General features: G+C 47.2%; 1 protein-coding gene across 5 annotated transcripts in view; it reads right to left on the bottom strand.

Annotated features, from left to right (window-relative positions):
• LOC143930362 (uncharacterized) overlaps positions 1–19644 on the bottom strand; it is a 204556-nt gene that overhangs the window by 87262 nt on the left and 97650 nt on the right. For all 5 annotated transcript variants that reach the window (XM_077454632.1, XM_077454628.1, XM_077454630.1 and 2 more), the window contains one exon: positions 4096–4586. In XM_077454632.1, coding sequence (XP_077310758.1) covers positions 4096–4586 — 491 coding nt within the window. The remainder of the gene's footprint in view (positions 1–4095; positions 4587–19644) is intronic.

Here is a 19644-nt window from a genome sequence, read left to right as displayed (position 1 = left end):
TCACACCATCCCTGTGCTGTGCTGACTTACTCCTGGGGCTGCTTATTATGAGGGGCTCACACCATCCCTGTGCTGTGCTGACTTACTCCTGGGGCTGCTTATTATGAGGGGCTCACACCATCCCTGTGCTGTTCTGACTTACTCCTGGGGCTGCTTATTATGAGGGGCTCACACCATCCCTGTGCTATTCTGACATCCTCCTGGGCCTGCTTATTATGAGGGGCTCACACCATCCCTGTGCTATGCTCATTATGAGGGGATCCCACCATCCCTGTGCTATGCTGACTTCCTCCTGGGGCTGATTACGGTGAAGGTGTCAGTGCTGTATATCACGGTGCTGATGTCAGTGCTCTCTGTCACGGTGCTGCTGTCAGTGCTGTATATCACGGTGCTGGTGTGAGTGCTTTATGTCACGCTGCTGATGTCAGTGCTCTCTATCACGGTGCTGTTGTCAGATGACTCTATCACGGTGCTTTTCTGCAGCAGCTCTGGCATATGGGGGTAATTTTTAAGGAACCTCTGGACCACCAAGTTCAGCACATGCATCAGGCAAAGGATGTGCATCAAACCGGCTAGGCCCAGAGCTGCTACGAGATTTCGCCCATTATCGCACACCACCAGGCTGGGCTTGAGGCTCACTGCCACCAATCAATCATCGGTCTGTTGTTCCATGTCCATCCACAACTCCTGCATGGTGTGGGCTTTTCCCCCCAAACAGGAAAGTTTTAAAACTTTACCCCTGGCTGTGCTGAAGTTAGTGGCGAAGGTGTTACGCTGACCGGATGAGGAGGCGGTAGAGGATGAGGAAGCGGAGTAGGAGCTGTTAGCAACAGGAGGCAAACTAAAGCGCAATGCAATCTTCGTTGGTGGAAGGACATGCGCCAAACTGCTATCTGCCTCAGGCCCAGCCGCCACTGCATTTACCCAGTGTGCTTTTAGGGAGATATAACATCCCTGACCATGCTTACTGGTCCACGTATCTGTAGTTATGTGGACCTTGCCACAGATGGCATTGCGCAGTGCACACCTGATTTTGTCCCCCACTTGGTTGTGCAAGGAAGGGATGGCTCACCTGAAAAAGTAGTGGTGGCTGGGCACGACGTACTGTAGGACAGCCAATGCCATCAGGCTTTGAAAACTCTGCATCTCCACCAGGCAGAATGACAGCATTTCAAAGGCCAGGAATTTTGAAATGCTGGCATTCAGGGCCAAGGATCGCGGGTAGGTAGGGGGGTACTTCCTCTTCCACTCCAGTGTTTGGGAGATAGAGAGCTGAACGCTTCCATGAGACATTGTGGAGATGGTTGGTGACCCAGGTGGTAGTGTTGCTGGCAGATCCTCTGTTTCCAGGTTGGAAGGTGCCACTGTCACTAGACCTTTCTTGGTTTTTGAGGTGTCTACTCCACTGCAGCTTGTGCTTTGCACTTAGATGCCTGGTCATGCAGGTTGTGCTCAGGTTGAGAACGTTTATGTCTCACTTCAGGCTCTGATTGCACAGCGTGCAAACCACTCATGTCTTGTCATCAGCACATTGTCCGAAGAACTTCCATGCTAGGGAACTCCTTGGACCTGGCTTTGGTGTGCTCGGTCCCTTGCTGCATTGGGCTGTAGCAGGCGTACTGTCTAGGGGACGGATGCTCCGCTTTTGCATCCTGCTCTCTCTTCTGCTGTGCTGGTGGCTCTGTGCAACCACCACCTCTTCATTCCGAACTACACAGGTCACCTGCATGACGTTGATTCCATGTGGGGTTGAGGACCTCATCGTCCTCCACATCATCTTCCACCCAGTCTTCACCCCTGCCCTCCTTGTCGGTCTGCACAATTGCGAAAGCAGCAGCAGTTGCCACCTGTGTTTCGTCATCATCCGAGACGTGCTGCGATGGTCCTCCCATGTACTCATCTTGAAACATAAGTGGTTGGGCATCGGTGCACACAATCTCTTCCACTTCTGGGGCAGGGTTAGGTGGATGCCCCTGGGAAACCCTGCTAACAGAGTCATCAAAAAGCAGGAGACTGCTGCATGATTTGGAGCTCAGACTGCTTGGCTGATTTGCAAGGGGGTGAGGTGAAAGACTGATGGACATCGGCTGCAGGTGCCAACTCTAATCTTTCAGCAGGAGACTGGGTGGGAGACAATGTAAAGGAACTGGAGGCACTGTCAGCAACCCAATCTACTAACACCTGTACTTGTCTGGCCTCAACATTCATAGAGCCGCATTAGGCCCGACCAAATACCGCTGCAGGCTCTGTCGCCTACTCGCACCTGAGTAAGGTGTTTCACTTGTGCGTGTAGCTGGCACAGTCCGACCACATCCTCTCCCTGCAACAGGAGCTCCACCAGTAGCACAATGACCAGGGCCACGTCCCTTCTTTGATGTTCTCATATTTCTCAAATTTAGAATCTTGCCCTAAATGGGTGTTTTTTGAATAGCACAATAGAAGAACAGTATCTAAAGTGTGTATCTCACACTTACAGATATGCAGGAAATACTGTAAAATATTTTTTTTTTTTGCCCTAAATGGGTGTTTTTAGAATAGCAGAATTGAGCAACAGTATCTAAAAGGTGTCTCTCACAGTAACATATGCAGTGCTGGTGCACTGAGCTTGCATAAAATGCCCGCTGACGCCAACCTAACTAACAGATGGATAAAAGTTATATTTTCTCTGGCACTGGGCTCAGGGAAGGGTAAAAAGATTGTGCACTGCACCCACACAACAAAATCAAGGTAGATCGCTGAGTAATTTGATTTCTGTATCAGGACTCCTATCTAATTCTCTCCCTCAAAGCAGCAGCAGCAACCTTTCCCTACAGTATCTAAAGCAGAGTGAAGTGCTGTGCTATGTGCTTATATAGAGGCTGGGTCACATGCTGCACTGGCCAATCACAGCCATGCCATTAGTAGGCATGGCTGTGATGGCTTCTAAGGGCACACAAGTTAAACGAATGTTGATTGGCTGCCCTGCAAACTCGAACCCGAACATACAGTAAATTGTTCAGTTTTGGTTCCAGGACCTGAAAACCCAAAAGTCCGGTACAAACCCAAACTTTACAGTTCAGGTTCGCTCAACCCTACTCCTGGAGTAAAAATCTAATCACATGTTATATATCACAAAGGCTAAATATGTGTCTGTAGTACATGTTAAAACTTTATTACCATAAATAATAACATCTTTATAAATAAAACCAAGTTTCATAAACAAACAAAAATCTAGCTTTTTTGAAAAAACAGAAGTGCAAAAAAAAAAAAACTGTAAACCAGTAATGCCATTGCACATATTACCTAAATATATTACCAGCATTAAATATTAACAAAATAAACAGAAAAAGCCTTTTTTCTTCATGTTATTCTTTCACATACAAGAGAACTTGCAATTCTGTCATGTATGAGCAAAGTGACCACTTCCCCCTAAATAATGTTGTTATAGTTTTACAAACCCCAGTATATTTTGGAAGATTATTGTAAGGTTCGGCAATAACCTAGAAGAAGAACAGTAAAACTTAATGGACTAACCTGGTGGAAGCCATGACAATAAAAAGATTTGTTATAAACCCACTAAGCATTCTTAGGCCCCTTTCACATGGACGATCCATTCAGGTCTGCCTGTCACTTTTTTAGGCAGAAAAAAAACTAAAAAATAGACCAGAGATCTATGGAGGGATGGATGTCAGCGGTAACATGTCCTCTGACATCCGACCGGCTCCGAACCGAAAAAGTGTGACGGAGGAAAAACCTATTTTGTCCATTCGTCTGCGGATTGGAATGGGTGACGACGGACTCTACGGTCCACCGTCATCCGATCCCCCCATAGAGGAGAGTGGCGCTCTGACAGGTCCCGTCACTGCACAGAGTGCAGAGACAGACCTGTCATCTTCCTGCTCAGCGGGGATCGACGGATCGATCCACCACTGAGCAGAGCGGGTTCCGTACACAGACACGTCCGTGTGAAGTACCCTTACTCTTCATGAGCTAGATTGGAATCAGTTTTGGCCATACCTGTCTTTAGACCTACTTTTGTCTTTTTACCCATACCAATGTCTTTCCTGTTGAAAATAAAGATGTTACGTTCATGCTTAAAAATTACTCATTGCTTACCCCCAATTTTTTTGGGTTGCATTTCTTTTTTTCGAAGAATCTTGTTATATACACGGAATTCTCAGTTGTATTGACAATACGGGGATTCCTGGTTGGAGAATTGGAGGAGACATTTCTGACATGGATTGTTGGTCGTGTATTGTCTTGTTGAGCAGTTGGTGTGTTGTTGACCAAACCCCGAGAAGCATACCTAGCTGATACATTTGAAGATGCATCATGTGAGGCAGCTTGTGGTGGCCTACACCGTTGTGGAATGGCGGCTGGTGGATTTAACCGGGATTCAGGGGGAATAACACACCACAATGGTAAATCAGTAAGAGTGTCATAAGCCGGGGGAGATTCAGCCCACTGCCCACTATCACATGGAGGTAAAGCAACAATCCACACTTGTGAATCAGAGTAAGCAGGAGGTGCAGATGTTCCAATATTTTGTTGAAGCTGGCCCTGGCTGGCTGGATCATGCATTGGTGTAGGCATTCCCAGTAATAAGTCTGAAAGGAAGAACAAAATGTAATGTTATCATATCTATAGTAGCAGTACTACCCATGTAAATTATTTAGAACCAATTGCATATAAAATAAAAATGCAAAACTTGGATTTTGCTGTGCATTTGGGGTTGCTAAAAGTAGAACACAGCACAGGCATGGTATGAAAAAGTAACTACAGATAACAAAAAAAATTACAATATATGCTAAAAAAAAACACATACAGTGGTGTGAAAAAGTGTTTGCCCCCTTCCTCATTTCCTGTTCCTTTGCATGTTTGTCACACTTAAGTGTTTCGGAACATCAAACCAATTTAAACAATAGTCAAGGACAACACAAGTAAACACAAAATGCAATTTGTAAATGAAGGTGTTTATTATTAACCACTTGGGATCCGCGCTATTGCAAAATGACGGCAATAGCGCGGACCCACATTTTCGGGACTACGTCTATTGACGTAGTCCCGGTTACGAGCGGCCTGCGCGCCCCCTGAGGGGCGCGCGCGGCGCGCTCTGTGATCGGCGAGTCCGTGAGACTCGCCTGATCACCGATCCGTGTAAGGGGTCGATCCCGACCCCTTATCACGTGATCAGCTGTCAGCCAATGACAGCTGATCATGTGATAAAACGGAGCCGGTAATCGGCTAGTATTCCTCCTCGCGCTGACAGCGCGAGGAGAAAAAAAAAAGCCGATCGCCGGCGGCCGTGTTCGGGACATCAGTCCCGATCACGGCCAGCAATTTAAAAGGACACCTGCCCCCTGCCAGTGCCCACCTGCCACCCGCAGTGCCATCCTGAAATAAAGTAAGTGCCCCCCTGTCAGTGCCACCCAGCAGTGCCCATAGTGCCCACAGTGCCACCCAGCAGTGCCCACAGTGCCACCCAGCAGTGCCCACAGTGCCACCCACAGTGCCACCCAGCAGTGCCACCCACAGTGCCACCCAAAATCTGCCTCAGGTGCTGCACCCCAGTGCCGCCCATCAGTGCCCAGCAGTGCCGCCCATCAGTGCCCAGCAGTGCCGCCCATCAGTGCCCAGCAGTGCCACCTATCAGAGCCACCTATCAGTGCCACCTATCAGTGCCCATCAGTCCCATCTATCTGTGGTACCTATCAGTGCCCATCCGTGCCACCCATCCGTGCCACTTATCCGTGCCACCCATCCGTGCCATCTTATCTGTGCCCATCTTTGCCCATCAGTGCCGCCTTATCTGTGCCCATCGGTGCCGCCTTATCTGTGCCTATTAGTGCCGCCTTAACTATGCCTATCAGTGCCCACCAGTGCAGCCTATCAGTGCCCACCAATGCAGCCCATCAGTGCCCACCAATGCAGCCCATCAGTGCCCACCAATGCAGCCTATCAGTGCCGCCTAATCAGCGCACTTCAATGAAGGAGAAAAATGACCCGTTTGCAAAATTTTATAACAAACTATTAAAACATGATTTTTTTTTTTTTTTTTTTTGCATCTTTTTTTGTTTGTTTAGCAAAAAATAAAACTCCGAGCTGTAACTAAATACCACCAAAAGAAAGCTCTATTTGTGGGAAAAAAATGATAAAAAATTCATTTGGGTACAGTGTTGTATGACCGCGTAATTGTCACTCAAAGTGCATCAGCGCTGAAAGCTGAAAATTGGTCTGGGACTGAGGGGGGTTTAAGTGCCCAGTAAGCAAGTGGTTAAAGGTGAAAAAAAATCCAAACCATCATGGCCCTGTGTGAAAAAGTGATTGCCCCCCTTGTTAAAACATACTATAACTGTGGTTGTCCACACCTGAGTTCAATTTCTCTAGCCACACCCAGGCCTGATTATTGCCACACCTGTTCACAATCAAGGCATCACTTAAATAGGAGCTGCTTGACACAGTAAGGTCCACCAGAAGATCCTTAAAAGCTACACATCATGCCGAGACCCAAAGAAATTTAGGAACAATTGAGAAAGAAAGTAATTGAGATCTATCAGTCTGGAAAGGGTTATAAAGCCATTTCCAAAGCTTTGGGAATCCAGCGAACCACAGTGAGAGCCATTATCCACAAATGGCGAAGACATGGAACAGTGGTGAACCTTCCCAGGAGTGGCCGGCCGCCCAAAATTACCCCAAGAGCACAGCGACGACTCATCCAAGAGGTCACAAAAGACCCCACAACAACGTCCAAGGAACTGCAGGCCTCACTTGCCTCAGTTAAGGTCAGCGTTCATGCCTCCACCATCAGGAAAAGACTGGGCTAAAATGGCCTGCATGGCAGAGTTCCAAGGAGAAAACCACTGCTGAGCAAAAAGAACATCAAAGCTCGTCTCAATTTCTCCACAACACATCTTGATGATCCCCAAGACTTTTGGGACAACATTCTGTGGACCGATGACACAAATGTGGAACTCTTTGGAAGGTGTGTGTCCAAGTATATCTGGCGTAGAAGGAACACTGCATTTCATAAAAAGAACATTATACCAACAGTAAAATATGGTGGTGGTAGTGTGATGGTCTGGGGCTGTTTTGCTGCTTCAGGACCTGGAAGACTTGCCGTGATAAAAGGAACTATGAATTCTGCTGTCTACCAAGAGATCCTGAAGGAGAATGTCCGACCATCTGTCCGTGTACTCAAGCTGAAACGAACTTGGGTTCTGCAGCAGGACAATGATCCTAAACACACCAGCAAGTCCACCACCGAATGGCTGAAGAAAAACAAAATTAAGACTTTGGAGTGGCCTAGCCAAAGTCCTGACCTGAATCCTATTGAGATGTTGTGGTATGACCTTAAAAAGGCCGTTCATGCTCGAAAACCCTCTAATGTAACTGAATTAGTGCAATTCTGCAAAGATGAGTGGGCCAAAATTCCTCCAGGACGCTGTAAAAGCCTCATTGCACGTTATCGCAAACGCTTGGTTGCAGTTGTTGCTGCTAAGGGTGGCCCAACCAGTTATTAGGTTTAGGGGGCAATCACTTTTTCACACAGGGCCATGATGGTTTGGATTTTTTTTCACCTTTAATAATAAACACCTTCATTTACAAATTGCATTTTGTGTTTACTTGTGTTGTCCTTGACTATTGTTTAAATTGGTTTGATGTTCCGAAACACTTAAGTGTGACAAACATGCAAAGGAACAGGAAATGAGAAAGGGGGCAAACACTTTTTCACACCACTGTACAATGCACACTACTTTGTAAGCACTTATGCAAGATTGGTGACTTGTCATAAATATAAATGTCATAATAATCATAGCAGCACTCAATAAAGTTCAAAGTCCTCCACCAAATGGTGATAAAAAAAGTGCACAAAAAAGGAGTCAGTAAAAGGTTTCCTCTGGGTATGATATTTCACAATTTCAGTCCTCCACCTTCAACATGTGTAGCGGTACCCCCGTAAGGGCTGCTGAGTATTATGGTCCGTCTGTCACCCTGCCCAGTCAGCAGTCAGGCACAAAGTTCTCATTCATCCTCAGGCAGAAAACCAATCCTTGAACTTTGTTTTTGTTTTTTTATTGAGGGCTATTAAACTTGGATGGGGTAAGGGAGTATGGGATGCCCACTTGATTGAATAAAGTATACGGGACACAACTATATACACTTCCTGTATATTACACCTCTACACTTCAGCTCCAGCACAGCACTACTTGCAGACTATCTCTCCTCATCACCTCCAGCACATCACTTGCTTGTTCTTCCAGGACCAGCTAGCACTATATTTTAGGCCTGACACTGGCTCAGCCAGGCCTTAGCAAATGCCCTTTGCAGGCAGGGACTGTGGGCAACTCTGGTGTAGCAGAAAAATAGTGGTAGTCCTAGTGCTAGCTGTCCATGTGCCTACTGATCCCAGCACCACATCTTCAGCCCTCCTGGCTGCAGCTGCCCCTATCCACTGCCCGTGCCACCACAGTCCACTCCACTGGCTCTGCAACTATCCCAGACTGCCATCTCCCAGTCCTCTCAGGCATGTCTCCCCAGTCCTTCCTGACTGTGTGTCACTCACCAGCCCTCTTGGCTGTGACCTGTTGTTCCTACCTGGAGACTTTGCCAGCAGTGCTCTCTCCTGCTGTCCTCTCCTTGTTCCCGTGCCACCTGTCCAGGACACCTCCATGTGTCAAGAGAAGGGTCCTTCCTAGACTGGGAAGCTCCCTCCGGGCCATGACAGCCTGGCACTCTACCTCCAGCTTCCACCCAAAATAACCCCTCCCCCAGCTGGGCGGACCCTGGCTATTTAAGGAAGCCTGCCCCCTGCTAATCCAAGTTGAGGATTGGTCAGGGCACCTCAGAATACCCCAGGCAGCTCCACCTTTCTGCTCCTCCTTCCTTTCCAGAAGATGCTAGAATATTCTGGAAAGAGGTGGGAGGTCTTGGTGATGCGGCATGTGAGTCACCATCTCTGCCTGAGTCACTCAACCCTGACCCAGAAGCCAAGCCTGAGAATTTACCTATCCTGTACAAAAAAATAATCATACTCACTATCTAGCAACCTAGAGGGTGCTACAAATGGTAAACCCCCCTTGTGCTCAATGGACTTAAACCCCTAAGGACACCGCACTCACCGCAAATCAATGTATGTACCATAGGCTATCATGCTATACTGCATTACTATATATGCAATACTGTTATGTAATATACACTTTATATCCACACTATGGGCACTATTCTAGAAGGTTTAGTGCTCCATTTTTTTTTACACTTTATGAATTATGATTAAGATGTAATTTTCCATCTGTCACAATATTCCCACCCCTCTATAAGACCACCCTTTTTAGTGGCTGGTGTCCTGAGTCTTTCGTGAGATTTAACTAATCAATGTATAAGTGTATATAATAAGCTGAAGGAGTCATTACCGCTAGGCTCTGAGGAAGAAAGTACTCCTTCCAAACGCATCAGCCAGCAGTGGTCCTCTGGTCTTCCACTCTGGTATCTGGAGACTGATGGTTTATGGACTGATTGCCCCACACAAGTTATTTTTACAGGCTTTCATTCATCATATATTTATTAGTAAAAACAGTTAATGAAACTACTCACAAATTATCTTGGGATAATGCACAAGGCTGGTGCGCCCTCTTCTTTTTATCTTTTCTGATATCACTAGGATATCCCCTATCCAGGAGGGCAGCAAGGCCAAAGACACTACCCCTTGAGTCATTGATCCCCCGGTCATCACATTAATGGGCAGGAGTGTTTTGTTTGCTATCACCGCAAATCAATGCCTGTCACTGAATAATAGGCAAATAGCACTTTTATTTAAACATCCATTCAGGTGGATCCATCCAACATCCTCCTTCCCCACAGCGGTCATTTTATATCACTAAAACTTAGCTCTCTGTGCTGCCCAAGCACCTCCAGTTCAAATGAAACTTGCAGATTATGATTAACTGCAGAAAACAAATCATAAGATGGACCCTTCTCTGTATTCCACGCTTCCCTTCTGATTTACCAATAGAGTTGGTACTCTACTCTATTGAAAAATCAGGGTCCAGCATATGGTTTGCTTTTCCGCAACCAGTCATGGCCAGTCACATTTTGGAACCACCAGTGGTATAAGATCTGAATGAAGGGATCTGTATACATGTAATTTAAGACTGCTGAGCCACAAATAGTTTACAAAAAAGGCACACATTACTGACCTGTCATTTCTGTAAATGCCATTATGATACAATGGACATTTTGGACAATTTTCTCTTTGTTGGAAGGAAACTATTGGGTCAATTTACTAGGCACTTTACTAGTGCAATTGTACTCAAGTGCAGTTGCTCAAGAGCTTAGTAAATGAGTTAAAGTGTCACTTTACAATGAACACCCAATCACATGCAAGGAAAATAATAATAATATGTTTTGCTTGCACATGGTTGGAAGATGAAAGTCAGCAGAGCTCCCCCTTGTTTACTAAGCTCTGGAGCAACTGTACTTGCAGAGTGCACCTGCACTTGCAAAAATTCACAGTCTATTTGCCTTTAGTACAAAACCCCTATAATGGTTTTGGGTCAACTGTGTTTATATTTTCTATGTAAGGTTTATATATGTTTTTAAATCATGCAACCCATTTCCTGAGAGCCCAGGGTACCATGGACACAGCCCATGGGGGTACGTCATCTTGCCAGCCTGGGTCCAAAGGAAAATGTTACTATGGGAGCAGCACTCCAATTTCCTGCATATATTGGAAGACACAGCTCTGCTTTTAGATGAACACCAACTGGGGTATATCTCTATCTGTGGGAGTTGGATGTTAGGTGTACTAAAAAACAACAACTGTGTGGTCCATTCTGCTGTCTAAAATCCCTGCGACAGCTGTGGGCAACTCTGTTTTTGTACTGCTCTGACATGTAACTAGCGTATTTACACAATCAGAGAGCAGCAAGCCACATGGGCAGGTGCTGTATCCTCCAAAAAACATAAATAAATACATTTTACAGTGAATACCAAAAATCCTATTTTCTCTTTTTTTTACTGCAGGATACAGATCTGCCTTAGAGAATCCCTTACTTGGATGTCCAAAAGCAGAGCCACAAAGGGGCTAGCAAGAATAGAATGGAAAATATAACAAATCACCCTAAAGAAAAATGATACAGGCCAGTCAAACTGCCACTTGCAATACTTTATAACCAAAACTGGCATCTGTTGAGACTGACACCTTGTAAAATTCTCTCCAGCACATATCTTACTTCCCAGGCACAGCTAGCACATGGTTAGACCTGACAATGACTCAGCCAGGCCTTAGCAACCACCATTTGTAGGCAGGGACCATGGGCCCCTTTAACCACTTGCTTACTGAGCACTTAAACCCCCCTCAGTCCCAGACCAATTTTCAGCTTTCAGCGCTGATGCACTTTGAATGACAATTGCGCGGGCATACAACACTGTACCCAAATTAACCAGTTGCCGACCGCCGCACGCCGATGTACGTCGGTACAATGGCACGGGCAGGCATAAGGACATACATGTACGTCCCTTGCCTTCCGCGGGTCGGGGGCCCGATCGGGCCCCCGCCCGGTGCCTGCGGCGGTCGGTATTCGTACGGGAGCGATCCCGGACGAGGGGACGGCCATTCATTCATGGCCACCCCCTCGCGATCGCTCCCGACGAATAGAAATCCCCGGTGACATCACTTCCTCTCCTGTAATGTAAACACAGGAGAGGAAGTGATGTATTCTCTCCTCCGTGTCGGTATTTTTCGTTCCGACACGGAGGAGAGCGGATCAGTAAGTTGCACCAACACTCTACACACACAGTAGAACATGCCAGGCACACTCACACCCCCCCTTTACCCCCCGATCACCCCCCCAATTACCCCTGCCCCCCAGTCACAGTGACACCAATGTCATTTTTTTTTTTTTTTTTTTTTTTTTTGCATTGGTGTCATTTGTGACTGTAATAACTGTTAGGGCAGTTAGAGTTAGCCCCCTTTAGTTCTAATGTACCCCCCTAACCCCCCCAATAAAGGTTTAACCCCGTGATCACCCCCCGTCGCCAGTGTCACTAAGGCTGGGTTCACATTGCAGCGGTTTATGAGAACGAATGTGATTCGCACCGCACTGCAGTGCAAATCACATCCGATCTCTGTGCGATTCGAGTTCAGCCATTCGCCGCACCCGCCGCACCCGCCACACCCGCCGCACCCGCCGCAAATTCGCACGGGACCCTTTTTTTGGCCCGCAGCAGAATCGGATCGCATGGGTGTTCACACCATGCGATCCGAGTTTGCAGATCGCACTGCGATATGCGAACTGATCTGGGGGTGTCAGTAACATTTCACTGACACTCCCAGCAGTTCGCATAGGGCAGTGTGAACTGCCGCCGGGAGGCATGCGATGCGGGAACCCGCCGCGCATTCGTGGCGTTTCCGCATCGCTCCAGTGTGAACCCAGCCTAATAAGCGATCATTTTTCTGATCGCCGTATTAGTGTCACAGGTGACGCTAGTTAGGCAGGTAGGTATTTAGGTTCGCCGCAGCTTTTTATAGCGCCAGGGACCCCCATATACTACCGCATAAAGCCCCCTGATTGCCCCCTAGTTAACCCTTTCACCTGTGATCACCATATAACTGTTACAGGTGACGCTGGTTGGTTAGTTATTTTTTTATAGTTTCAGGGCACCCGCCATTTATTACCTAATAAAGGTTTAACCCCCTGATCACCCGGCGGGTGTCATTTGTGACTAATAACTGTTAGGGCAGTTAGGGTTAGCCCCCTTTAGTTCTAAGGTACCCCCCTAACCCCCCCAATAAAGGTTTAACCCCGTGATCACCCCCCGTCGCCAGTGTCACTAAGGCTGGGTTCACATTGCAGCGGTTTGAGAACGGATGTGATTCGCACCGCACTGCAGTGCAAATCACATCCGATCTCTGTGCGATTCGAGTTCAGCCATTCGCCGCACCCGCCACACCCGCCGCACCCGCCGCAAATTCGCACGGGACCCTTTTTTTGGCCCGCAGCAGAATCGGATCGCATGGGTGTTCACACCATGCGATCCGAGTTTGCAGATCGCACTGCGATATGCGAACTGATCTGGGGGTGTCAGTAACATTTCACTGACACTCCCAGCAGTTCGCATAGGGCAGTGTGAACTGCCGCCGGGAGGCATGCGATGCGGGAACCCGCCGCGCATTCGTGGCGTTCCCGCATCGCTCCAGTGTGAACCCAGCCTAATAAGCGATCGTTTTTCTGATCGCTGTATTAGTGTCACAGGTGACGCTAGTTAGGCAGGTAGGTATTTAGGTTCGCCGCAGCTTTTTATAGCGCCAGGGACCCCCATATACTACCGCATAAAGCCCCCTGATTGCCCCCTAGTTAACCCTTTCACCAGTGATCACCATATAACTGTTACAGGTGACGCTGATTGGTTAGTTATTTTTTTTATAGTTTCAGGGCACCCGCCATTTATTACCTAGTCTCACTAGTGTACCCCTAAATTTAGGGGTGTCTACTTTCCAAAATGGGGTCATTTGGGGGGGGTTTGTGCCATCTTGGCATTTTATGGCCTTCAAAACTGTAACGCCCTTAGAAAGCCTGAAGGCGGTGCTTGGTTTTCGGGGCCCCGTACGCGGCTAGGCTCCCAAAAAGTCCCACATATGTGGTATCCCCGTACTCAGGAGAAGCAGCAGAATTTATTTTGGGGTGTCATTTCACATATGCCCATGGCATGCGTGAGCAATATATCATTTAGTGACAACTTTGTGAAAAAAAAAAAAAAAAAAAAAAAGTTTGTAATTTTCCCGCAACTTGTGGCAAAATATAAAATATTCCATGGACTCAACATGCCTCTCAGCAAATAGCTTGGGGTGTCTACTTTCTAAAATGGGGTCATTTGTGGGGGTTTTGTGCCATCTTGGCATTTTATGGCCTTCAAAACTGTAATAGGTAGTGAGAAGTGAACTCAAAAATTTACGCCCTTAGAAAGCCTGAAGGCGGTGCTTGGTTTTCGGGGCCCCGTACGCGGCTAGGCTCCCAAAAAGTCCCACATATGTGGTATCCCCGTACTCAGGAGAAGCAGCAGAATTTATTTTGGGGTGTCATTTCACATATGCCCATGGCATGTGTGAGCAATATATCATTTAGTGACAACTTTGTGAAAAAAAAAAAAAAAAAAAAAAAGTTTGTAATTTTCCCGCAACTTGTGGCAAAATATAAAATATTCCATGGACTCAACATGCCTCTCAGCAAATAGCTTGGGGTGTCTACTTTCTAAAATGGGGTCATTTGTGGGGGTTTTGTGCCATCTTGGCATTTTATGGCCTTCAAAACTGTAATAGGTAGTGAGAAGTGAACTCAAAAATGTACGCCCTTAGAAAGCCTGAAGGCGGTGCTTGGTTTTCGGGGCCCCGTACGCGGCTAGGCTCCCAAAAAGTCCCACATATGTGGTATCCCCGTACTCAGGAGAAGCAGCAGAATTTATTTTGGGGTGTCATTTCACATACGCCCATAGCATGTGTGAGCAATATATCATTTAGTGACAACTTTGTGTAAAAAAAAAAAAAAAATTTTTTTTTTGTCATTATTCAATCGCTTGAGGCAAAAAAATAAAATATTCAATGGGCTCAACATGCCTCTTATCAATTTCCTTAGGGGGTCTACTTTCCAAAATGGGGTCATTTGGGGGGGTTTTGTACTGCCCTGCCATTTTAGCACCTCAAGAAATGAGATAGGCAGTCGTAAACTAAAAGCTGCGTAAATTCCAGAAAACGTACCTTAGTTTGTAGATGTGACAACTTTTGCGCAAACCAATAAATATACAATTATTGACTTTTTTTTTACCAAAGACATGTGGCTGAATACATTTTGGCCTAAATGTATGACTAAAATTGAGTTTATTGGATTTTTCTAATAACAAAAAGTAGAAAATATCATTTTTTTTCAAAATTTGCGGTCTTTTTACGTTTATATCGCAAAAAATAAAAATCGCAGAGGCAATCAAATACCATCAAAAGAAAGCTCTATTTGTGGGAAGAAAAGGACGCAAATTTTGTTTGGGTACAACATTGCATGACCGCGCAATTACCAGTTAAAGCAGCGCAGTGCCAAAGTGTAAAAAGACCTCTGGTCATTTACCAGCAAAATGGTCCGGTCTGAAAGTGGTTAAATTTTTATCATTTTTTTCCCACAAATAGAGCTTTCTTTTGGTGGTATTTAATCACAGCTGGGAGTTTTATTTTTTGCTAAACAAACAAAAAAAGATGCAAAAAAAAAAAAATCATGTTTAATAGTTTGTTATAAAATTTTGCAAACAGGTCATTTTTCTCCTTCATTGAAGTGCGCTGATGAGGCGGCACTGATAGGCTGCACTGGTGGGCACTGATGGGCTGCATTGGTGGGCACTGATAGGCTGCATTGGTGGGCACTGATAGGCTGCACTGGTGGGCACTGATAGGCATAGTTAAGGCGGCACTAATAGGCACAGATAAGGCGGCACCGATGGGCACAGATAAGGTGGCACTGATGGGCAAAGATGGGCACAGATAAGATGGCATGGATGGGTGGCACAGATGGGTGGCACGGATGGTGGCACGGATGGGCACTGATAGGTACCACTGATAGATGGGACTGATGGGCACTGATAGGTGGCTCTGATAGGTGGCACTGCTGGGCATTGATGGGCGGCACTGCTGGGCACTGATGGGCACTGGTAGATGACACTGATGGGCACGGATATGTGGCACTGGGGTGCAGCACCTTTGTTGAGGCAGATTGTGGGCACTGCTGGGTGGCACTGTGGGCACTGCTGGGTGGCACTGCTGGGTGGCACTGTGGGCACTGCTGGGTGGCACTGTGGGCACTGCTGGGTGGCACTGACGGGGGGCACTAATTTTTTATTATGTGTAGTTGTGAGGGGACAGGTGGGCACTGGCAGGGGGCAGGTGGGCACTGGCAGGGCTGGCCGTGATCGGGACTGATGTCTCGATCACGGCCGCTGGTGATCGGCTTTTTTTTTTCTCCTCGCGCTGTCAGCGATAGGAGGAATAATAGCCGATTACCAGCTCCGTTATATCACATGATCAGCTGTCATTGGCTGACAGCTGATCACGTGATAAGGGGTCGGGATCGACCCCTTGCACGGATCGGTGATCAGGCGAGTCTCATAGACTCGCCGATCACAGAGCGCGCGCCCCTCAGGGGGCGCGCAGGCCGCTCATGCACGGGACTACGTCTATTGACGTCGTCCCGGAAAAGGAGATCCGCGCTGTAGCCGTCATTCGGCTATAGCGCGGGTCTCAAGTGGTTAATGTAGCAAAATCAGAAATAGGAAGTCTTTAGTGCTAGCTGCCCTAGGTGGATTACTCCTCCCAGACAGTCCTCTTCAGGCCCTGCCAGCCCCACTGGCTGCAACTGCCTGACTTCACTGCCTGTGATATTGCAATCCTCACTGGCTCCACACCCTGCTCTGACTGTTTTCTCTTATGCCACATACACACAACCGGACTTTTCGACAGACTAGGTCTGACGGTCTTCCCGACGGACTTTCGGCGGAGTTCCGACGGGCTTTCCGAACTAACTGACTTTTCCACACACAAGCACACCAAAGTCCGATGGATTTGAACATGATTAAGTACGACCGGACTAGAATAAGGGAGTTCGTAGCCAGTAGTCAATAGCTGCCCTAGCATCGTTTTTTGTCCATTGGACTAGCATACAGATGAACGGATTTTTTGACGGAACTCAAGTTTGCAAACATGTTTTAAACCTAAAGTCCGACTAATTTTTCGACAGCAAAGGTCCGATGAAGCCCACACAATCGAATTGTGCAGTGGATTCGTTCCGTCAGACCTAGTTTGTTGAAAAGTCTGTTTGTGTGTACGTGGCATTAGTCCTCTCTGGCATGCCTCTCCTGTCTTCCCAATAGCATATGTAACTCACCAGCCCTCTTGGCTGCAAACCGGTGGTTCCTTCCTGAAGACTTGCCCAGGAGTACTAGCTCACGCTGTCCTCTCTGACTACTCTCTGTGCCTCCTGTTCAGATCCTTCATGGGTTCTTGAAGGGATCTGTCCTGCACCAGAGTCCCAGGCCTAAGGTCACACCCCCCGGACTGGCAAGCTCCCTCAAAGGCCTCGACAGCCCAGTTCTCCATCCTCAGTTTTTCCACCTGACAACTCCTCCCCAGCTGGGCTGACCCTGTGTATTTCAAGGAGCCCTGCCCCCTGCCAGTCCTAGTTGGGGATTGGTCAGGGCTCCCTGAGACACCCCAGACAGCTCAGATGGGCTGTGTCTTGCAGGTTCAGATGGGCTGTGTCTTTCAGTCTGTCATAGGTACTGGGATTTCAGAGAAGAACTCAGACTTAGAGAACTCCAAAATGGACTACTACATTTCTCAGTAACACCTAGGCACCCAACTAGAGGTAGTTAGATACATTATCATGTTGCTGTTCATGTTAGACACAATTAAGCCTTTCAGTAAAGTGCATTTACTGTTCTGAGCCTGCTCTAAAGTTATTCAAAGGGGTCCGTGTTGGTTTTGATGGATGGATCTAAAGAATCAGGGTCAGTAAAGCATATGTAGGGTATGAAGTCAAGTCTCTACCAAAGGTCCACTTCGCAAGACAAGTAGAAAGGGGAACAAAGTTGCCATAGATAACCAAGGTCAAGAACAGACGACAACACAACTGGTCTCTAAGCTTGGTACCTGGTACAGGTGATAGGCCTCCAGTAGAGAGGGGGTCAAAATTCTGGTTCCTTTCCCAGTGGTTGGTTTCCAGCAGCAACCAGAACCGCACCCATGTTATGGAGATCCATGGACTGGTCACAAGGGTAAGGTGAGCCAATAAGTACATACATGAGGCCCAGGCTATGTGCACAGCAGGAACCTATTCTATTACTAAGAGTGAGATGTGCTAGACTGGTGGGGAGGGCACAGGCTCAGCGGTGCAACCTTCATCAAGTTACAGAGTGTAGTGACATTGGACAGTACATTTCCAAATTAATAATGTACTTTTACTACACCTAGTGTGGCAGCTCATCTCTAAGTTGGGGAACTGGTATGCCGCGTTCACACGACCGGACTTTTCGATGGACTTGGTCTGGCGGATTGGAATCAATTCAATCGTGTGTGGACTCCAGTGGACTTTTTCTTCCCAAAAGTCTGGCGGACCTAGAAATAAAACTTGCTTCAAATCTTTCCGATGGATTCGAGCCCGGTCGAAAATTCGGTCATCTGTGTGCTAGTCTGATGGACTAAAACCGATGCTAGGGCAGCTATTGGCTACTGGCTATAAACTTCCTTATTCTAAGTCATCACTTTTGAATCTGTCTGACTTTTGTAGTGATTGTGTGTGGCTAAGTCCGTTCGTTTGAAGGGCCGGTGGACCTCAGCTGCAAAGTCCGTCGGATTGTCCGGTCAAGGGTGAGTTGGCCACACTTCCACAACTTGGCGTAGTCAGCAAGATATGCACACTGGCTCTGTCCTATGAAACCTGGTCATGGCATTCAAATTTACCCTAATTGCCCTGACTTCATCCAAGAAATGGTGTTGAATGCATTTGACAACCCTCTGCCCCATAGCAGTTGGTTTTCAACAGCTGAAGAAGCCTGAAAAAAAGAAAACAAATGCCTGACCCTGAGTTCTGCTGCTGTGTGTTTGGGAGCCCACCTGTTAAGGTTATGCAGAAGGACTGTGGCTGTGCATTGACCTGGCAAGGGATTCTGCTGTGACCAGGGTCATCAAAGCTGTATCCAGATGCCGGGGCTACCAAGCATGCTCTGTTCAGATTCAGGGTAGCAGAGGGGATGCTGAGGGAAAGAGGGGTAGCAGATATATATTAATAGAAAAAAAGGTTATGTCTGAGCATGTAGGCCAGGGGTGCCCAAACTTTTGAAGAGAGAGGGCCACTTAAGCGACATGGTAACTGGTCACTGGCCACAGTGAGAGGAGCTGGCATTTGTCAGGTCCGTATCCACTCCACATATGCAGAATGGACACAGTTCGCTCTACTCTTTGGGCCCCCCAATCTGATCAGATGGACAGGGATGGATCCTCTTCTCTTTTTTTGTTTTTTTTAGTGGATTGGATTGGAGGTAGTCGGGTGTGAATGATCACAAGTTAATTTACATCTGCTGCTCCATAGAGGAGAATGGAGGGTCTGATTGGGTTGGACCGATCATGTGAAAGGGGCCTAAGGCTGCTTTCACATTGATTTGCTGCGGGTTTATCAGCACCGCAGGTGCAGCGTAGTGCAACTGTGGCTGTCCTTTGGGTTAGCTGCACTTTGCCATTGAATCCTATTATATCCTGCAGGTATGGTGCACTTTCTGAAAGCACACCAAACCTGCAGGTAATAACAGAGGTCTATGGCTTGGTGCAGGTCACCTGCAGGTGCACTGTGGATCATTTTGAAAGTAGCCCAGTAACCACAGCAGACAGATATGTCCATAAATACACTGTGATTTTAGTAATAAACTTACCTTTAATAACAGTCTTTCATTCAGGTATTGCTGGCTGTTGCTGTCCCAGGTGGATGCATTTGGTCACTCTATCACTTATCACTCCATCTGTGACAGGAGCCGGCGCTATTCAGGAAGCATTGGTTTATGCAGCTCTGCTCTGCAGCCGCTTGCTTCCTCTGCCGCCAGTTTCATTCAAAACACTGATGCTCTGGGATGGCAGGTCAGCAACCG

The sequence above is a fragment of the Lithobates pipiens genome, unplaced genomic scaffold (genome assembly GCF_037356315.1).
Source record: "Lithobates pipiens isolate NorthernLeopardFrog02 unplaced genomic scaffold, aLitPip1_a1.2 Scaffold_25, whole genome shotgun sequence".
NCBI lineage: Eukaryota > Metazoa > Chordata > Amphibia > Anura > Ranidae > Lithobates > Lithobates pipiens.
The sequence above is the reverse complement of the archived record's forward strand: the minus strand, read 5'-3'. Positions and strand labels throughout refer to the sequence as shown.